The 20,018-nt window shown below is 43.6% G+C and overlaps 1 protein-coding gene across 7 annotated transcripts in view; it reads left to right on the forward strand.

Moving 5' to 3' along the window:
* APBB1IP (amyloid beta precursor protein binding family B member 1 interacting protein) overlaps window positions 1-20,018 on the forward strand; it is a 122,226-nt gene that overhangs the window by 65,201 nt on the left and 37,007 nt on the right. For all 7 annotated transcript variants that reach the window (XM_077946018.1, XM_077946020.1, XM_077946022.1 and 4 more), the window contains 2 exons: window positions 7,569-7,728; window positions 9,691-9,812. In XM_077946018.1, coding sequence (XP_077802144.1) covers window positions 7,569-7,728; window positions 9,691-9,812 — 282 coding nt within the window. The remainder of the gene's footprint in view (window positions 1-7,568; window positions 7,729-9,690; window positions 9,813-20,018) is intronic.

Consider the following 20,018-nt stretch of genomic DNA (forward strand, 5'->3'; position numbering starts at 1 on the left):
CTTTGGGGACTGCCTTAACTGGGTCAGAGCTCAGCTTCTTTTGGCCTGGCCTCCGCTTTTCCGCAATTGCTCTTGTGCCCTTTTCCTATGCCCTGGCGCAGCCGTCAGCCCTGCTGCTGCCCTAGATGTCCAAGTTATCTCCCAGGGTACCAAATGCTGTTTCTGCTGGTGCTCTGGTTTCAAAATAGGTTTTGAGTAATCTGCCCTTAACCCTACTTTCCTAATAAGCCTGTAACTTGATCATGCATGTTTTTTTTACAGAGTATAGGTTTTTGAAGAAGACATGTATTGTATTATAGCAAGAGATACAGCTGCATTTAACCTCACTAGAAGAATATACCTAATGATAATAAAGTGTTAATAATAGTTAGGCTGGGCGCGGTGGCTCGCACCTATAATCTTAACACTTTGGGAGGCTGAGGTGGGTGGATCACCCGAGGTCAGGAGTTCAAGACCAGCCTGGCCAACACAGTGAAACCCCGTCTCTACTAAAAGTACAAAAATAAGCTGGATACAGTGGTGTGCACCTGTGATCCCAGCTACTCAGGAGGCTGAAGCAGGATAATCATTTGAGCCCAGAAGGCGGGGGTTGTCGTGAGCCAAGATTGCACCACTGCACTCCAGCCTGGACCACAGAGCGAGACTCCATCTCAAAAAAACAAAAAATTTTTAAAAATAGTTAATTTGGTAAAGTAAGGGAAAGATGAAACAGTCTTCATCATGTTTTGTTTCGAGACAGGGTCTTGCTCTATCACCCAAACTGATCATGGCTCACTGCAGCCTTAAACTCCTGGGGTCAAGCAATCCTCCTCCCTCAGCCTCCTGAGTAGCTGGAACCACAGGCATGTACCACCATGCCCGGCTATTTTTATTTTTTGTAGAGTTGAGGCCTCCCTATGTTGCCTAGGCTGGTCTTGGACTCCTAGGCTCAAGCAAGCCACCCATCTCAGCCTCACAAAGTGCTGGGATTACAGGTGTGAGCCACAATGCCTGGCTCTTCATCTGATTTCAACTGCTGAAGCAAATAACATCTCTGAGACTCATTCAGAATTTTCTGTTGAGAGTTGCATGAATTGTCCTTTTCACATAGGGCTTTACACTTTCTATTCCCATGGCACCTATCACAGTTCTCTGAATGAAGGCGTTCAATACCTGCTGATGGATGGATATTCAGGAAGTATTCCTTGGCTGCCCCTGGAGGCAGACTTTCAAGGTTCATCTAGGGGACTCTTCCCAGATTAGTCTGGTTCCACTCATTCCAAACATGCCCAAATTTCCTTACCATTTTCTCCCCGTTTTCCACAAGTGATTAATTCCACAGCCAATCTTTGGAACTCCACATCCTCATCTGCCTTGCCCTTTTCTCAAACCTTGGTTAAATTGAACTTTCCTCCTGCTCAGTCCTGGGCACTCAGTGAGCTACCCTGGTTCAATCACTCTCTCACCGACAAAACCATTTTTTTTTCAGAGACAAGGGTCTCATTCTGTTGCCCAGGTTGGTCTCAAACTCCTGGCATCAAGTGATCCTCCCACCTGGGCCTCCCAAAGTGCTGGGATTACAAGCATGAGCCACCACACCTGGCCTCAGCTAATGATTTTGTTGCCCGTGTCGCAGGGAAAATAGACGCACTCAAAACAAAAGTTGTGCAAGCTCCCGCCAAGACATCTACCTATCTACCTGCGTGCATCTCTACCCACATATCCCATATTCTTTCCTTAATGATGGATGAATCATTATGTGTCTGCCGAGGGCCAGCTTCTTCTCTTGGGCTGCAGTCTCTCTTCTTGTCCTCCTGTGCTCAAAAGTCTCTGATGTCTGCCCATCTCACACATGAAGCCAGAATGAATCCTCCCGGTGGCCTCCAGTCCCTGCATGACATGGCGACCAGTCACCTCCCTGGCCTCACCTCCCAGCATTCACTTCTTCATTCCCCTCATTCCAGCTGCTGGTCTCCTGACTGCCCCTCAAGCACTCCAGGCCCGCCCTTGCCTTGGGACCTTGCCGCCCACATCCCCAGTACTCCCAATCCTTCCCCCACTTTAGTGTTCCCCTCAGTGCTTAACACTACCCTATTTGTGTGTGTGTGGGGGGGGGGTGTGTGTGTGTGTCAAGGTCTTGCTCTGTCACCCAGGCTGGAGTGCAGTGGTGCTATCACAGCTCACTGAAGCCTCAAATTCCTGGGCTCAAGTGATCTTACCACCCAGCCTCCCAGGTAGCTCGGACTACAGGTATGCACCACCATGGCCCGCTATTTTTAAAAATTATTTGTAGAGAAAGGGTCTGGCCATGTTGCCCAGGCTGGTCTCAAACTCTTGGCCTCAAGCAATCCTCCCACTTCAGCCTGTCAAAGTGCTGGGATTACAGGCATGTAATAGTGGTTAAAATAGTTAATTTGGTAAATTAAGGAAAAGATGAAACGGGCATGTAATCCAGCACTTTGGGAGGCTGAGGTGGGAGGATTGCTTGGCCTGGCCTACTTTACTTATTTGTCCTATGTATTGCCTGTATCCCCTCCCCACCACCCCATAGGATCTTCCCCAGGGATCTTTGTCTCTTTTCCCCACCAATGCATCCCCATCTCTTAGAATAGATGCCAGGATCACACAGAGGTGAATAAGTCAAGTGTGGTCCCTGCTTGTGGAGAGTTAGAGTCTAGTTAGACTCTAGCTCTGAAGAAAATAAACCAGGGAGAAGTGACAGAGAGTACACAGGCAACCCTTCCGGACGGATTTGGTGCCAAGGAGGCCTCTCTGAGCAGGCAGCCCTGGAGGGAAGGCCTCTGGCCAGAAGCAGCTGGATGCACATGGGTGTGGTGCTAGGGGGCATTCCAGGCAGAGGAAACGGAGAGTGAAAGATGGTCCAGCAAGAATGAGCTCCGGGAGGTGGGGAAAAAAGGAAACAACTGAGGACAGAGAGGCAGCCGGGAGACACGGGGTCTCATAGGTCCACGGAGAAGTTTGAGTTGTATTGTAAGTGCAATGGGAAACCATTTGAGGGTTTTAAACAGGGGAGTGTAAGATGAATATATGGCTTTTAAAGGTCATAAAGGGCCAGGCACAGAGGATCACACCTCTACTCTCAACACTTTGGGAGGCCGAGGCAGGAAGATTGCTTGAGGCCAGAAGTTAAGACTAGCCTGGGCAACAGAGCAAGAGCCCATCTCTACAAAAATAAAAATTGTTTTTCATTAACTGGGCATGGTGGTTCACACATGTAATCACAGCTACAGGAGGCTGAGGTGGGAGGATCCCTTGAGCCCAGGAGTTCAAGGTTGCAGTGAGCTATGATCACACCACTGCACATCAGCCTGGGTGGCAGAGCATGATCCTGTCTCTAAAATAAATAAGCATGGGTCATACTGGCTGCTTTGTGGAAAATGGATTGTAGGGGCAAGGTATGAGAGCAGGATTCTAGCACAAAATCTCACACATGGATAAACGTGTTGATCACACGTGGATGGCAGCTGAGGATGAGCTGTGCTGAGTCATTGACTTTACCTCTCAAGATAAAAAGACAAAAGAAAAAGGTAACAGTAAACTTCATAATTAGACTATTTCAAGCCCCTGGATTATGTATAAAATATATTATTTATATATTTTCAGAAGCGGAAATGAAAAGAGAAGTTGTTTCTTAGATTAAAAGATAGAACAACCAGCAGGTTCCATCCATTCGCTTCAGCTGGAGATTAAGAGAACAGAAGGAGAGGGCAGGTATCTCCTGCCATATATCAGAAAGTGAGAGTGTTGCCATGATTTAGTTTAGATGAATTATAACGGTACACACAAAGCACAAGCTGCCTTGATTCAACAAGGAAGATGGAAAACAGAAGCCACTCTGATCAGTGAGGAAGGAAAGAAAATTACGAAGACAAGTTATGTATTTGCTCTGATTTCAGACACTCCGAATATATTTGTTCTGTGATGCAGAATATTAAGAAAATAACTGAGACACACTCATGCATTAAGAGAATAACTGCAATGTACTCATGCGTAATCTACAACATGTTTTTAAAGGATGGAAATCAAATCTATCTGTCATACTTTGCCCTCAAGTATTCTGTGGGCTGTTGACATCATTTTGAATTACAAATGATGTACACAGCTTGTGCTACAAAGATTTTGGAACTAGAAACAGAATCAGACTCATGCATTACTTTTATTGTTTTTTTAAAAGCCCTGTGACACCAGAGAACAGTTCCATCTGTAAATTTTATTACAGAAGCAAAAAAACAAAACTGTAAATGACTTAGGTCTAAGATATTTTTGTATTTAGCATCTTGCCAAAAAAGAAGAAATTATAAAAGCTATAAAATCTTTAACGGATTATTTCAATTTTTTCACCCTTGAATCACTTTGCCCCATACCATATAGTGTAAATATGAAAGTATTTAGCTTCCTAAATCACATAACTGTGATTTAATGTTATGTGTTGGTATAGAGCTACTCTTTAGCTTGCAAATGTGAAGGAAGCTGTGAAGAATAGTAAATGTAATTTCTTCTTGTTAAACATCACAAGACTTCTCTTGGTTGTGTGTGTGTGTGTGTGTGCATGCGTGTGTATGTGTGTGTGTTTTCTAAATTCTATAATTGTGGACATTCGTAAGTACATGTGGATTAACTCTAGTTTCCAATTTCTGCAAAAAGAAACCTTTAATCATCGCCAAATTATGTGGTTTAGTATTTTTTCTCTATATAAATGTTTTTATAGAACATAAAAAACAGCAACACGTGTTTTATTTTCTCAAGAATTCCTAAGCGGGATTGAAATGTAGTCAAACATCATTAATCTTTCCATCAGAAACATTAAATTTTCTAAGCCTTAACATTGGTAGTGTGTCTTAGCACATGTAGCTACTTTACAGCAGTAATTCTCAGCAGAGAGCAGCAAGTACGCCTTCCACAGAAAATAAATCCTAGTAAAGACCGCTATTTGAAGAATTCTTCTTTTTCCATGCAACCCTCCATGACTCATTTCTAAGGTCACATGAATGGATCTTTGACACTGTGTTAGTTGGGCCTACCATTTTATCATCAAAAGACAAATACAGGGAAAAAGCAACTATCCAACTACAGATGTCTGAGTTAGAGATTTTCAAGGGAAAAAAAAAAAGTATTCTTTAGGAAACCCTGGGATAAGGCTCTGATTTAAACGGTCCCTGGAGGAAGAAAGCATTTTGACTGCCCCATGTCTACATTTTGATCTTGGGGGTGTATGTGAATGTTGGAAATAGAAGGTGTTACATGAGTGCTTCAACTTTTGGTTGCTGCCTGCAACTCATCCAAATGGTTACCACCACACACACCCTTCCGTTGCTATCAGTAACTCTGCAGAACCATCTACAGGAGCTACACTCTTCAATCTGTTAACTATAGAGTGTTAGGAAGGAATGAAGCTACAGCCATACAACCCTGATCATGCTCCATCTCATCTGATCTCAGAAGCTAAACAGGGTCAGGCCTGGTTAGTACTTGGATGGGAGGCAGGAATGGGACAGAACCTGGCTGCTCAGAACCTAATCCAAACTTGTGGAGAGAAAGAAATGTTATCAAATTTATGGTTTCTCTCTCCCTTTTCAGTCCATCTAATTACTTTTTTTTTAATAACGATGCGTCTTATTGGTGAATAACCAGGACCAACCATAAGCTCATATGCTACAAATACACAGGTGTCAAAGAAAATCCAAAGCCTAGCTGCATTATTTCACGAATTAATTCTGTTACATTACATGAAAATCAGGGTCTCTCTAACGAATAAGATTTTAGTTGTTGTTGTTGTTGTTTTCTTTCCTTTTTTTTTTTTTTTTTTTTTTTTGAGACGGAGTCTCACTCCATCCCCTAGGCTGGAGTGCAGTGCTGCAATCTCAGCTCACTGCAACTTCTGCCTCCCAGTTTCAAGAGATTCTCCTGCCTCAGCCTCCTGAGCAGCTGGGATTACAGGCACATGCTACCACACCTGGCTAACTTCTGTATTTTTAGCAGAGACAGGTTTTCATCCTGTTGGTCAGGCTGGTCTTGAACTCCTGACCTCATGATCTGCCCGCCTCAGCCTCCCAAAGTGCTGAGATTACAGGCGTGAGCCACCGTACCCAGCTGAATCAGGTGTTTTAATAACTTTGACAAGTTGCCAAGAAAAAGTCAAGGATATTCTGTGTTTTTGTTGAAGATAAGTAAATGCAGCTTCCTCCAAACCTACAGATTTGGAATAAGATTACTATCAATTTTATTGTGAATTTAATTCAATAGAATATTTTGAAAATGGAATAAAAAATAAATTAGGGGCTGGATACGGTGGCTCATGCTTGTAATCCCAGTACTTTAGGAGGGTGAGGCAGGAGAACTGCTTGAGGCCAGGAATTTGAAACCAACATGGGCAACATAGTGAGACTTTGCCTCTACAAAAAAAAATGAACAACAATTAGCTGGGTGTGGTGGTGCACACCTGTGGTCCCAGCCACTCAGGAGGCTGAGGTGGGAGGATCAGTTGAGCTCAGGAGGTCGAGGCTACAGTAACCCAAGATGACACCACTGCACTCCAGCCTAGGCAACAGAGCAAGACCCTGTCACACACACACACAAAACAACCCCAAAATTAGATTCATCATGTGCCTGCAAAACAGCTTATTTCTCAGTCTACATTCATTTCACTTAATCCAATTCTGATCTCAAATGTGCCCTGCTGTAACTATCTGTCTCTCAGTGGGGTCCCCTCAGTGACACTGTGTTGAGATATGCCCTGTGGACCTTCAAAGAATTGTGGATTAACCAACTTGGTGTCTTCAGACTCTTGGGTTGCATGAAATGGGACTCAACTCCAGCTAAGCAAAAGAGAAGAGTTTATTATAAAGAAACAGGTGGCCGGGGTGCTGGCTTATACCTGTAATCCCAGCGCTTTGGGAGGCCAAGGTGGGTGGATCACCTGAGGTCAGGAGTTCAAGACCAGCCTGGCCAACATGGTGAAACGCCATCTCCACTAAAAATTAAAAAAAAAAAATTAGCTGGGCATGGTAGCAGGCACCTGTAATCCCAGCTACTAGGAAGACTGAAACAAGAGAATCGCTTGAATCCAGGAAGCAAAGGTTGCAGTGAGCTGAGATCACGCCACTGCACCCCAGCCTGGCCGACAGAGTAAGAATCCATCTCAAAATAATAATAATAATAATAATAATAATAATAATAATAATAAAGATACAGGCATAGCTTTTAATCTAGAAAAGTTTCTGGGCTCCAGGATGGAATAAGAAAAGGGAAAGATTATTGGGAAAGAAAGAAGCTAGCACTTTTTTTGTTCTCTTTGTTTTCTGTCTCTGCCACCAGAATGACCTGTCTCTGAAGGCTAAACAAGGACTTTGTTTATTATCTGTTTTCTCTTTTTGTGAATTGGTTTCTCCACCTCTATAATCCTAGCACCTAAAACAAGTGCCTGGCATGCAAGTGAGTTTAGATGGAGCAAGTTCACCAAACACATTCTCACATAAATGTGCAGAAACAGTAGCAACTTTGAAACCTTTATCTTAGTAGCCTTCTCCAGTTGCTGAAATTTACTGGCTGCCTCATGGTTCTATCCTCAGCTCGTCGTCAAGGTGCACATGGACGACAACAGCACAAAGTCACTGATGGTGGATGAGCGGCAGCTAGCCCGAGATGTTCTGGACAACCTTTTCGAGAAAACTCATTGTGACTGCAATGTAGACTGGTGTCTTTATGAAATCTACCCGGAACTACAAATTGGTAAGTCCCATCCGCAGCAATGGGCTGTACTCCAAAAACCTTGTGGGTTTGCTGTATTACGGGCCTGGGTTTATTCTCTTTTTTTCTCTTTAATTTTACATAGAAAATAGACACGGGGTCTCACTATGCTGCCCAGGCTGATCTCAAACTCCTGCGCTCAAGCAATCCTCCCACCTGGGCCTCCCAAAGTGCTGGGATTACAAGCGTGAGCCACCATGCCTGGCCTGGTTCTTCCTTGAGAAGACTTTGGTTCAAGGCTTTCACTTCCCTTATATGAGATTTAGTGCTCGACTCTTCATTTTGTTGTAGTGAAGAGAGTTGGATTCTAGCAGGTGGTGGCCAGACCTTGGGGGATATAAGCATTATTACTGCTGCTTCTCTAGTGGTTCCATTTGGGAAAGAAAGCGACTGGATGATACTGACTAAGATACTGCATGGTTAATAAGCTGAGCAGGTGGCAGAAGAGCCTGGGTATCTGTCGGCTAATGCCTCTTTAGTGGTTGCTTCCTTAACCGACCATAACCCTGCCACAGTCTCCCACCAGTGCTCATTTCCCCCTCCTCCCTCCCCACTTGCTTAATCTCTGACACTTTGTCTTGTGGAAGAGGCTCAGCCTCAGAGTGCAAAGAACAATTGGTAGAAATTGGTGGAATTTTTCAAAAGCGGAAAAAAGGTTAACTGAAGATATACTGTTACTTCTCATTCTAGGTAGTGGTGGTGGTGGTGTTGAGACAGGGTCTTGCTCCATTACCAAGGCTACAGTGCAATGACGCAGTCATGGGTCACTGTAGCCTCAGCTCCCAGGCTCAAGCGATCCTCCTGCCTCCGCATCCCGAGTAGCTGGGACTATAAGAACACATACCACATTTCTCATTTTTAATAATGGGACAGTCGTCCCTCAGGAGAGCTGGGTGGGACAGAATTGCCTGTGCTGGAAGCTTTAGGAGCAATTTTTTTTCTGGATAAAATGGTTTACACTAAAACAGTCCCTTGAAGTTGTCTTCAGTTCTATGTGTCAAGGGAAGAAATGAAAGCCTTTCTTTATGTTTTAATTCAAGCATTCACACGTTGCTTTTAGAATGTTAAGGAGTGATGTTTTGGAGTACACACTGTGACTCTCACAATTTCATTCAAAGTGTTCCACCAGTCATTGACTGACTGTCCACCTCACGTAGAATGTTTGCCACCATCTGGGACTATTTAAGGTAAAAAATGTCGGTATGAAAAAAGTATGTCTCCGGGTACACTGGCATATGCCTGTAGGCCGAGCTACTTGGGAGGGTGAGGCAAGAGGATTGCTTGAGCCTTGAGCCTGTGAATAGCCACTGCACTCCAGCCTGGACAACACAGTGAGACCCCATCTCTTAAACAAAATGAAAGAAAAAAGTGTGACAGCTGACCATTGTCACTGTGTTATGGGTTTTTTGTTTTTGTTTTTGTTTTTGTTTTTGTTTTTGAGATGGAGTCTCGCTCTGTCGCCCAGGCTGGAGTGCAGTGGCCGGATCTCAGCTCACTGCAAGCTCCGCCTCCCAGGTTCACGCCATTCTCCTGCCTCAGCCTCCCGAGTAGCTGGGACTACAGGCGCCCACCACCTCGCTCGGCTATTTTTTTATATTTTTTTTAGTAGAGACGGGGTTTCACCGTGTTAGCCAGGATGGTCTCGATCTCCTGACCTCGTGATCCACCCGTTTCAGCCTCCCAAAGTGCTGGGATTACAGGCTTGAGCCACAGCGCCCGGCCTGTGTTATGGGTTTTTTCATCTTGTTTTTAATGGAAGATAACTTGAAGACAATGAAAGATAAACATAATAGAAATATTACAGTGTGACATCATGTGAGAATTATTAATAAGAATCCTAGGCACCTGATGAAACTCATGAAGATTAACTCAGTAATAGCTTGCTTCTCACTTGGAACCCCTGATGTCTTGGGTCTGAAAGAATACCTTTTCTTATTTCATCAGAGAGGTTTTTCGAAGACCATGAAAATGTTGTTGAAGTCTTATCAGACTGGACAAGAGACACAGAAAATAAAGTACTATTTTTGCAGAAAGAGGAGAAATATGCTGTATTTAAAAACCCCCAGGTAAGATGACCTGCATATTATTAAACCCTATAAAGTATGAAGGATTTTCTTTTTTAAGACAGAGTCTCACTCTGTCGCCCAGGCTGGAGTGCAGTGGCATGATCTTGGCTCACTACAGACTTCGCCTCCCAGATTCAAGCAATTCTCCTGCCTCAGCCTCCCCAGTAGCTGGGACTACAGGCATGCACCACCAGGCCCAGCTAACTTTTTTGTATTTTTTAGTACAGACAGGGTTTCACCATGTTGGCCAGTATGGTCTCGATCTCCTGACCTCGTGATCTGCCCGCCTCTGCCTCCAAAAGTGCTGGGATTACAGGCATGAGCTACTGCGCCCGGCCAAGGATTTGTTTTAATGTCACCTGTATACTAACCACACCATTCATTGTCTCACAAAATATTACAAATATATTATTTTCAAATAAACACAGACTCAGCTCTTAAGCTGTATGTAAGTTAACAGCCCTTTGAAGGATTCAGAAAGAGAAGAATCCATTTTGCTTTTTTTTCATTCCAAATCCAAAATGTATCTCTCTGTGGTTGTCTGATTCTCTTCTGTCCCTGCTTCTGTGTGGCTGTATTAATCCGATATATCTTCATGCACTCACTGTTGGTTCTTCCTGCTTCCTGCTTGAAAGATGCTCTTTTCTTTGTTGTTTGTATTTGGGGCTTATATTTGCCAGGAAAACTAAAAGGACCACCTGGAAAATGTGCAAGTTACTGTGATTTCGTTACAAACAATTTGTGCAAGTAAAAAGCATAAATTTATATGTGTTCTTTTTTTCATATTTGTTCTTCATATTTGAAAATGCTTCCTTCAAGTCATGTGTACAAGGATTTCCAGGCTTTTTCCCAACTGAGGCCTCGAGCAACTATAATTGTGTGAGGGTCATTACCTTCTTTTTGAAAATCAAAGAATGTTAAAGGTGAAGAAGTTCCTCTCCATTTTCCAAACACCTTTCCCTTTTACAGGTTTTTAAAAAAAAAAGTGTCATATCATTAGAGGGAGAATTAGGGCAGCTTCCTTGTGGGAAAATGTATCCTATAAATGCTGTTTTCTGGGGTCTTCCTTAGGTTGTATGGTGGCTGACTGACAACAAAGCAATTAAATAGTATTATTTGTGATAAATATTAAGCAATAAAAATACAAAGTTTTCCACCCATAACTACCTTCAACGCCATGCTTTTTTTTTTCTTTTGTTGTTGTTGTTAGACAAAGTCTTGCTCTGTTGCCAGGCTAGAGTGCAGTGGTGCAATCTTGGCTCACTGCAACCTCTGCCTCCCGGGTTCAAGCAATTCCCCTCTCTCAGCCTCCCGAGTAGCTGGGACTACAGGCGCATGACACCACCCCTGGCTAATTTTTTTTTTTTTTTTTTGGTAGAGATGGGGTTTCACCATGTTGACCAGGATGGTCTCGATCTCCTGACCTCATGATCTGCCCGCCTCGGCCTCCCAAAGCGCTGAGATCACAGGCGTGAGCCACTGCACCTGGCCCAATGCCATGCTTTAACAACTGCATTAGTGAAGGTACCATCTAAGTTGCTGTAGCAAAGAGACTCTTAAATCAGTGGTTCAAACAAGCTACAAGCTTATTTCTCTCTCACACACTGGTCCAGGCACAGGTACACAGTAGTGTAGAATGGCTACACTAGTAGCCATTCTACTAGTAGTAGAATGGCTCTGCCATTTTCAATATGCGGCTTCCATCTTTGGTTCCATGGTAGCTTTTCTGCCTCGCCATTTTCCAGTCCGTAGGAAGTGAGGGAAGAGCCGGGGAAATGCACATTCAGGCTTATGCCTCCATCCCATTGGCCAGAAGTTAGTTCCATAATGACACTGAGCTACAAGAAAAGCTGAGAAATGTAGTGTCTATCTGAACAACCATATGCACAGCTAAAACTAGAGAGTTACATTCAGGGCCACCACTTTGCATAACTCTTCCATGAGGCACCTTTCCCCTTGAATCTGTAAAAATAATGCTCAGGAGTCATGCAACATGGCTATGCTATTGTATAAGAGAAGGTATAGCTATTGTCTAACTAAGATTAGCTGTGGTGGGAGAGTCAGAGATTACCTCCATACCCCTTTAGGCTGGATCAGAGATTACCTCCACACCCCTTTAGGCTGGATTTAGAAACCAAATTGACACCAGAGAGATTAACAAGAGAAAGCATACACATTTTTATCAGTTTTACATCTACATGGGGATCTTCACAAGACTCCAAAGTCTAAAGAAGTCGCCGAGGCAAGATGCTTCTATACTTTTTTAACAAAGAACAATAAATTTGAGAAAAAATGACAGAACAAAGAGGATCTGGCTAGGGGCAGTGAAGTTTCTAGGGGAGTGTAAACCAGAAAGTCTTTGATAGGTCTCAATCAGTTTAGAAGTTTATTTTGCCAAGGCTTAAGGACACGCCTAGAAGAAAACAAACAAACAAACAGAATCACAGAAACAGTCTGTGGTCTGTGCCCTTCTCCAAAGATGAATTTCAGGGCTTCAGCATTTAAAGGGGATGCCAGGCACGGTGGCTCCCGCCTGTCATCCCAGCACTTTGGGAGGCTGAGGTGGGCGGATCACTTGAGGTCAGGAGTTCGAGACTAGCCTGACCAACATAGTGAAACCCCATCTGTACTAAAAATACAAAACTTAGCCGGGCATGGGGGTGGACGCCTGTAATCCCAGCGACTTGGGAGGCTGAGGAAGGGAGAATTGCTTGGATCCAGGAGGCAGAGGATGCAGTAAGCCGAGATAGCACCACTGGACTTCAACCTGGGTGACAGAGCAAGATCCATCTCAAAAAAAACAAAAACAAAAACAAAAAAAAACGTAAAGGGGAAAAGTCAAGGAGGGGAAAGAGGGAGGGGCATGGTAATGCACATGTTGCAAGAGAAAAAGAGCAGGTAGGGAAAGAGTGAATAACTGTATTCCTCTCCCGCTCAGTAAGTTGGAACTTTACAGAAGATAAGATGAACATAGAATTGCTCCTTGTGGAGATATTTAACCTTTTATTTGTAGCTGTCTGTTTAGCAACAAAAGGGTGCAAGGCAGCGTCTTCCATGACTCAGCTTTCAGCTTACTTTATTCCTTTGGGCAGCACAAACTGGGGTCCTGCGTTTTTATATTCCTTTCACTAAAGGGCATCACCAGAAGATCTATGGGGGGAGACAAGGGTTACTTTATCTATAGTGGAAGATAAAGGTTACTTTGTTGAGTGTATTTATTCAGCTCCTTTGCAGCCCAGTTCCCAGTCTCTGGTGATAAGGGCTATTTTCTCGCCCTGAAACGCTGAGGGTTCCCCTTCAGAGGAATCCTGATGGCTTGCTGCCTGCAGGAAGAGAAGGTCGGCTCACCCTTTCTGGGACCCCAATTTCTCCAATGTTTTCAACTAGAAGTAATCAGTGCACCAATCTAGCATTTTGGGGGATGGCATGTCTTTCAGTCCTTCAGTGGGCATCTGCAGTTTGCCATGGTAACTAATGAATTAGTGCACATATCATAATGGTACACTCTGAATTTTTACAAAGTGAACCACCCACATGAAGATAACAGCATTCAGGGAGGTGCAGCAGCCTTCCTCATGGCCCTTCCAGTCCTTACTCCCCGTTACAAAGGTCGTCATGATTCTAGCCTCTATCTCCTTAGCATTTCCTCTTTTTTTTTTTTTTGGAGGCGGAGTCTCGCTCTGTCACCCAGGCTGGAGTACGGTGGCCGGATCTCAGCTCACTGTAAGCTCCGCCTCCCGGGTTTACGCCATTCTCCTGCCTCAGCCTCCCGAGTAACTGGGACTACAGGCGTCCGCCACCTCACCTGGCTAGTTTTTTTTTTGTATTTTTTTTAGTAGAGACGGGGTTTCACCGTGTTAGCCAGGATGGTCTCGATCTCCTGACCTCGTGATCCGCCCGTCTCGGCCTCCCAAAGTGCTGGGATTACAGGCTTGAGCCACCGCGCCCGGCCATCCTCTTTTTGAACTTTATATATGAAATGGAATTATATCACAGTACTTTTTTCTTTTTGAAACAGGGTCTTGCTCTGTTGCCCAGCCAGATCTTGCAGCGGCTCGATCGTGGCCCACTGCAACCCCGCCTTGCAGGCTGAAGTGAGCCTCCCGCCTCAGCCACCGGCGTAGCTGGCAACACAGGCGCAGGCCACCACACCCGGCCAAGTTTTGTTTTTGTTTTTTTTAAGAGACAGGCTCTCACCATGTTGCCTAGGTTGGTTTTATTTTGCTTTGCTTTGACTCAACTCTCATTCATGCTACTGCCCACAGCACTAGCTTATTCTTTTTCACCGTTAGTATTCCATTGTGTGACTATACCAAAACCTATTTATCCATTGTCTTGTTGATGGATATTTGATTTGTTTCTAGGGTGGGGCTTTAACCAGTAATGCTGTTGGGAGCATTCTTGTACAGTACATGTCTTTTGTTGGACATGTGTAGACATTTCTCTTGCATATATACCTACGGTGCAATTGCTGGACCACAGGTTGTGCATATGTTTAGTTTTATTTTTTTATTTTATTTCATTTTTGAGATTGAGTCTCGCTCTGTCAGCCAGGCTGGAGTACAGTGGTGCAATCTCGGCTCACTGCAACTTCTGCCTCCCGGATTCAAATGATTCTCCTGTCTCAGTCTCCTGCGCAGCTGGAATCGCAGGCCCCCACCACCACGCCTGGCTAGTTTTTGTATTTTTAGTAGAGACGGGGTTTCACCATGTTGGCCAGACTGGTCTCGAGCTGCACTTCAGCCTGCCTCAGCCTCCCAAAATGCTGGGATTACAGGCATGAGCCACGGCACCCAACCTTTTTTTTTTTTTAATTAGAGTCCTTCTGTCACCCAGGCTGGAGTGCAGTGGCACAATCTCAGCTCACTGCAACATCTGCCTCCCTGGCTCAAGTGATTCTTGTGTCTCAGCCTCCCAAGAAGCTGGGAGGCACTCACCACCACACTTCACTACTTTTTGTATTTTTAGTATAGACGGGGTTTCACCATGTTAGCCAGGCTGGGTAATATGTTTAGTTTTAGTAGATACTGCCAAGCAGCTTCCACACAGATTCTATGATTCAGCCTCCCATTAGTATTGTATGAGAATTCCTGTTGTTCCACATCCTTGACAGCCTTTGGTGTTGCCATTAGTTTTTTAATTTTGCCATTCCAGGGGTTTGTAGTGGCATCTTCTGTGGTTTTAAGTTGAATTTTCCTGATGCCAGCGATTGTAGCATCTTGTCAAATGTTTCTTATCCATTTGAATACCCATTTTTGTGAAGTGCCTGCTCAAATCCTTTGCCATGATTCCCAGTCTCACCCTAGACTAAGCATCAACAAATGCCCTGAGGGGAAGTGTGGCTTTCTAGAGACCTGAACACCTCTTTATGGTTCATTTCTGTCTTGGATCTTGACCCCTTGAGTCCTAATTGCTTCAATAGCTCTCCAATGCCTTCACACAGATTTTTTTTTAATCCAGCATTTCTAACTGTTTTGTCTACTGCAAGCTACTTGTATTGGGCCATTCTCACACTGCTATAAAGAAATACCTGAGACTAGGTAATTTATAAAGAAAAGAGGTTTATTTGGGAGGGTGAGGCAGGTGGATCACCTAAGATCAGGAGTTGGAGACCAGCCTGGCCAACGTGATGAAACCCTGTCTCTACTAAAAATACAAAACTTAGATGGACGTGGTGAGGGTAGGGGGGCATCTGTAATCCCAGCTACTAGGGAGGCTGAGGCAGGATAATCACTTGAACCCAGGAGACAGAGGTTGCAGTGAGCCAAGATCGTGCCACTGCACTCCAGCCTGGGCAACTCCCTCTCAAAAAGAAAAAAAGAAAAGAGGTTTAATGGGCTCATGGTTCTACAAGCTGTACAGGAAGCATGGTGGCATCTGCTTCTGGGAAGGCCTCAGGAAACTTTCAGTCATGGCAGAGGGTGAAGGGGAAGGACAGTGAGCACCTCACATGGCTAGGGCAGGAGGAAGAGAGAGAGAGGGCATGCAACATGCTTTTAAATAACCAGATCTCCTGAGAACTCTGTCATGAGATAGCACTAAGGACATGGTGCTAAACTGTTAGAAATTGCCCCATGATCCAGTCACCTCCCACCAGGCCCCACTTCCAACACTGGGGATTACAATTCGAGATGAGATTTGGGCCAGGCCATGAACCCAAACCATTACTATTCTACCATAGCAGGAAGCAGAAATTCTCCTGATGAATTATTTTGCTTAAGAATATGTTCTTAAAAGCCAACTTTTATACATTCTCCTAATCTACAATCAAATGTAAAGACCAAAATTGAAGTGGAGGCATTTTTGAAATGGCCAATTTTAAGTAAATGTATTTCCATTTTCTCAGTGTTTGGTTGAATGTATCTTCTGGCCAGTGCCCTGCGTACATAGTGGCTTCTGCCTGCTGACCTTAGAGTGAGAGAAGTAGGCTGTGATCATTCTCATCGATGTCATGACTCCTAAAAGGGAGGCTTTGTAATTTTGAAGTACCTAAAGCATTCTTGTCGAAGCTCTGTACTAATACCCTTTGATAGTTTGTTTAAGGCTGGGCACAGTGGCTCACGCCTGTAATTCCAACACTTTGGGAGGACAAGGCAAGGGAATTGCTTAAGCACAAGATTTCAAGACCAGCCTGGGCAACATGGTTGTTATAAAAGTGAGCTCAGCTTGCTCTTGCCATCTTTTTCATGCCTGCTTACTTGCTTTCTGCTTTTCCACCGTGTTATGACACAGTCTGAAAGCCCTCCCTAGAAGCTTCCACCATGTCCTTGGACTTCAACCTCCAGAACCATGAACCAAATAAACTTATTTTCCTTGTAAATTACCCACTGTCTGGTATTCTGCTATAGCAAGAGAAATAGACTAAGACAGATTAATACTTGCAGCTTAATTAAGAAAGAGCTTACCTGACCCAGAGTGTCAGTTCTTCTGGAAAATTATCAAACTGTACAAAACTCTTTAAAACTTCATTCTTAAAGTCCCAATACTGAAGTCTTCAATACTTAACAGAAGTCTTTTACAAATTATTTGTCTTTGGGGATAGTGCCTGGGAGAGGCAAGAAAGTGAATGCAGAGGGAGGCTTTGAGCTCCATTTTCAGAAGCAACAGTAAGTAAGAATTTGGAGACATTAGTGATATGCTTGTGCAGGCATAATTACTAGGCATCCATTTCCAAAGGTGACTGGAAAAGTGGCTTCACGCACCCGGGTTTCAAATGTCACCTGCTGTGTGATCTTGGTATGCTCTTTGACAACACTTCAATTCACTTCTCAGTTTGTCAAATGGTTGATGCTGCTGTACTTCCTACCTCACAAAATCAAATCCAGCATGAAAACCACTTGTTACATTGTGGAGTTATGCATAAAAGTAAAGTGGTTTGATCCCAACTGAAATTCAGCAGTCATCTGCAGTAAAGTTCTATGTAATAGATTATCTAAAATGAATATAGAGAAACCAAACTCTGCAAATTTGTGAACAGAAAGATGCTTAATTAGGAATTCCAAAAGGATAACTTGTCTACATTTGGGGAGGCAATAGCAGATCACCCCATTTTTAAATGAAAGAAAATAGAGTTAATTCCTAATGAATTCTCCTGATGGTTGCCGTTATGCACTGTTCCATTTGAAAGTAACTTACCAGCTTTTTGGAACGGTCACTGTTTTAGCTTCACTCCCAAAAGGTAAGAGCCAAGTATGAGTCTAACTATTGAGATTTGGTGAGGGTGCAAGACCATCACTGGTTTTCCAGAGGCACTGCTGAAATCTGAGTGCACAAATACTGTTAGCTCCTGCCGTCAACTGTCAGTGGTGATCCTTGGGTATAAAAACAGATACTGCTCTAATTAGAATTTTTTCAGAGTGATTACTGAAAGGATCCCGAGGCATCTCATTGGAATGAAAGATAGGAAGTACAGTCAGACCTCCCAGGGACTGGTGTAGGGGTTGGAGCATTGCTGGGATCATGATGGCAAGCATCTTGGCCCCAGCCCTCCCTTGGGTGTCCATCTCTCTCTGTCACTCGCTGTCCCTGTGCACAGCTGTGTCATTCTTCTCCCTTTTGGTGGACTCCTTTCCTCAACTTACTCATCTGTTCCCACATAGCCCCTATAGCCAACCTCAGATGATGGCTGCCTCTATAAATGGATCTCAAACTTTGTGCTTGCATAACCCTAGAAGAAGTTTGAAAATCCATGTGCCACCTCACACATTTGTTTGCTGACATCTAAATTTTTTCATCACAAGTTTATTTATTAATTTTTTTTTTTTTTTTTTTTTTTTGAGATGGAGTCTTGCTCTGTCGCCCAGGCTAGAGTGCAGTGGTGTGATCACGACTCACTGCAACCTCCGCCTCCCAGGTTCAAGCGATTCTCCTCCCTCAGCCTCCCAAGTAGCTGGGACTACAGGCATGTGCCACCATGCCCAGCTACTTTTTGTATTTTTAGTAGAAATGGGGTTTCACCATGTTGGCCAGGCTGGTCTTGAACTCCTGACCTCACGTGATCTGCCCACCTTGGTCTCCCAAAGTGCTGAGATTACAGGCATGAGTCACTGCACCCGGCTTACAAGTTTAAATAGATACAAAGAATTCCATGTCCAACATATTTTAAATGTTGACAGTTTAAAAAAACTATTCAATGGAATCTAAATACAGTTCCATGGCAATCTGATTCTCACCATCATCTTTTTAAGAAGCACATGAATAAGCTTTTTTTTTAATAGACTTTATTTTTAGAACAGTTAGATTCACAGTCAAATTGGACAGAAATAGAAAGAGTGTCTATATATCCCCTGCCTTCGCACACATGCAGCTCCCCCCACTATCAACACCAGCATGGCACATTTGTCACAGTTGATGAATCTACATTGACACATTATTATCACCCAAAGTCCAAAACTGACATTAATGTTCACTTTTGGTGATGTACAATAAGCTTTTTTCAACATTTGGGACATTTTATATTGTTCCTTTTTTCCCCCCCTTTGAACTGTTTCCATTTCATTTTCTCCCCAAAGATTTATCCTATTGTAATATATTGATATGCTTAAAAGTCTTTTATTATTCTCCGTCCCATACTCCTCTTCAACTAATTATGTTTATAAATTGATGGGTGAGCTTTTCTTTTCTGTCACCATAGGAAACTTAAGGGTTAAAAAATTACAGTTGACCGAAACAACATAGAAACCTTTTTTTAATTATAAATGTTGATACTAATTAAACATGAAAAGTAAAAATGGGAGGCCAGGCACAGTGGCTCATGCCTATAACCCCAGCACTTTGGGCGGCCAAGGCAGGTGGATCACCTGAGGTCAGGAGTTCAAGATCAGCCTGGCTAACATGGTGAAATCCTGTCTCTACTAATAATACAAAAAAATTAGCTGGGCATGGTGGCACACACCTGTAATCCCAGCTACTCAGGAGGCTGAGGCAGGAGAATCACTTGAACCCGGGAGGTGGAGGTTGCAGTGAGCCAACACTGTGCTGTTACACTCCAGCCGGGGTAACGAGAGTGAAACTCTATCTCCAAAAAAGAAGAAAGAAAGAAAGAAAAAATGGGGAGAAGGGACATCTCTTAATGTTAGAAACAGATGGAGCCATTTTCCCCCTGGTTAATTCCAGGATCAAAGGATGAAGTTCCTTATCAATTATATTCCAGTTTTTCATTTTTACAGATGTTAAGTACTTTGTATACTGAGAGACTTTGTTCATATAAATAAGTAGATGGGAACAGAAGAATTCTATTCAATTCTTTGAACTCCTTCCAAGGTACTAGCCAAAAGCCACAGGAGGATCAGTGATGATTCTTTTCATCCAGCAGCTGACCAGATAATTAGGTACCTTCTATTATGTTGAAAGCAAAGAATTAGAATCCGCATGACTTCCAAAAGCATTTGTGATGAGTCTTCTTCTTTCTCTGCGCTGGTGTTTCAAGTTGTCCTTTTGTTTAGGGCCTTTGAGCCTTACCCTGGGGCAGTAAGATTCTGTGTGGGTGCAGGTGCAATTTTCCTTTCTAACATGTGAAAAGGCAATTGTGAAAGGGGCCGTCCATTCTCAGGCAGGTCCACTTTAGAAAATGGTACACTTCAAGACTGAGGATGTGACAATTTACACAGCACGTTCTTGGAGGGGCTTCATGTAATTATAGGACATGGAGGGACGGGGGGACACAGCTGAAAGACCCTTGGCCAAGGCCAACTATAGTGGCTCACA

The sequence above is a fragment of the Macaca mulatta genome, chromosome 9, assembly GCF_049350105.2.
Source record: "Macaca mulatta isolate MMU2019108-1 chromosome 9, T2T-MMU8v2.0, whole genome shotgun sequence".
NCBI classification, from domain to species: Eukaryota; Metazoa; Chordata; class Mammalia; order Primates; family Cercopithecidae; genus Macaca; species Macaca mulatta.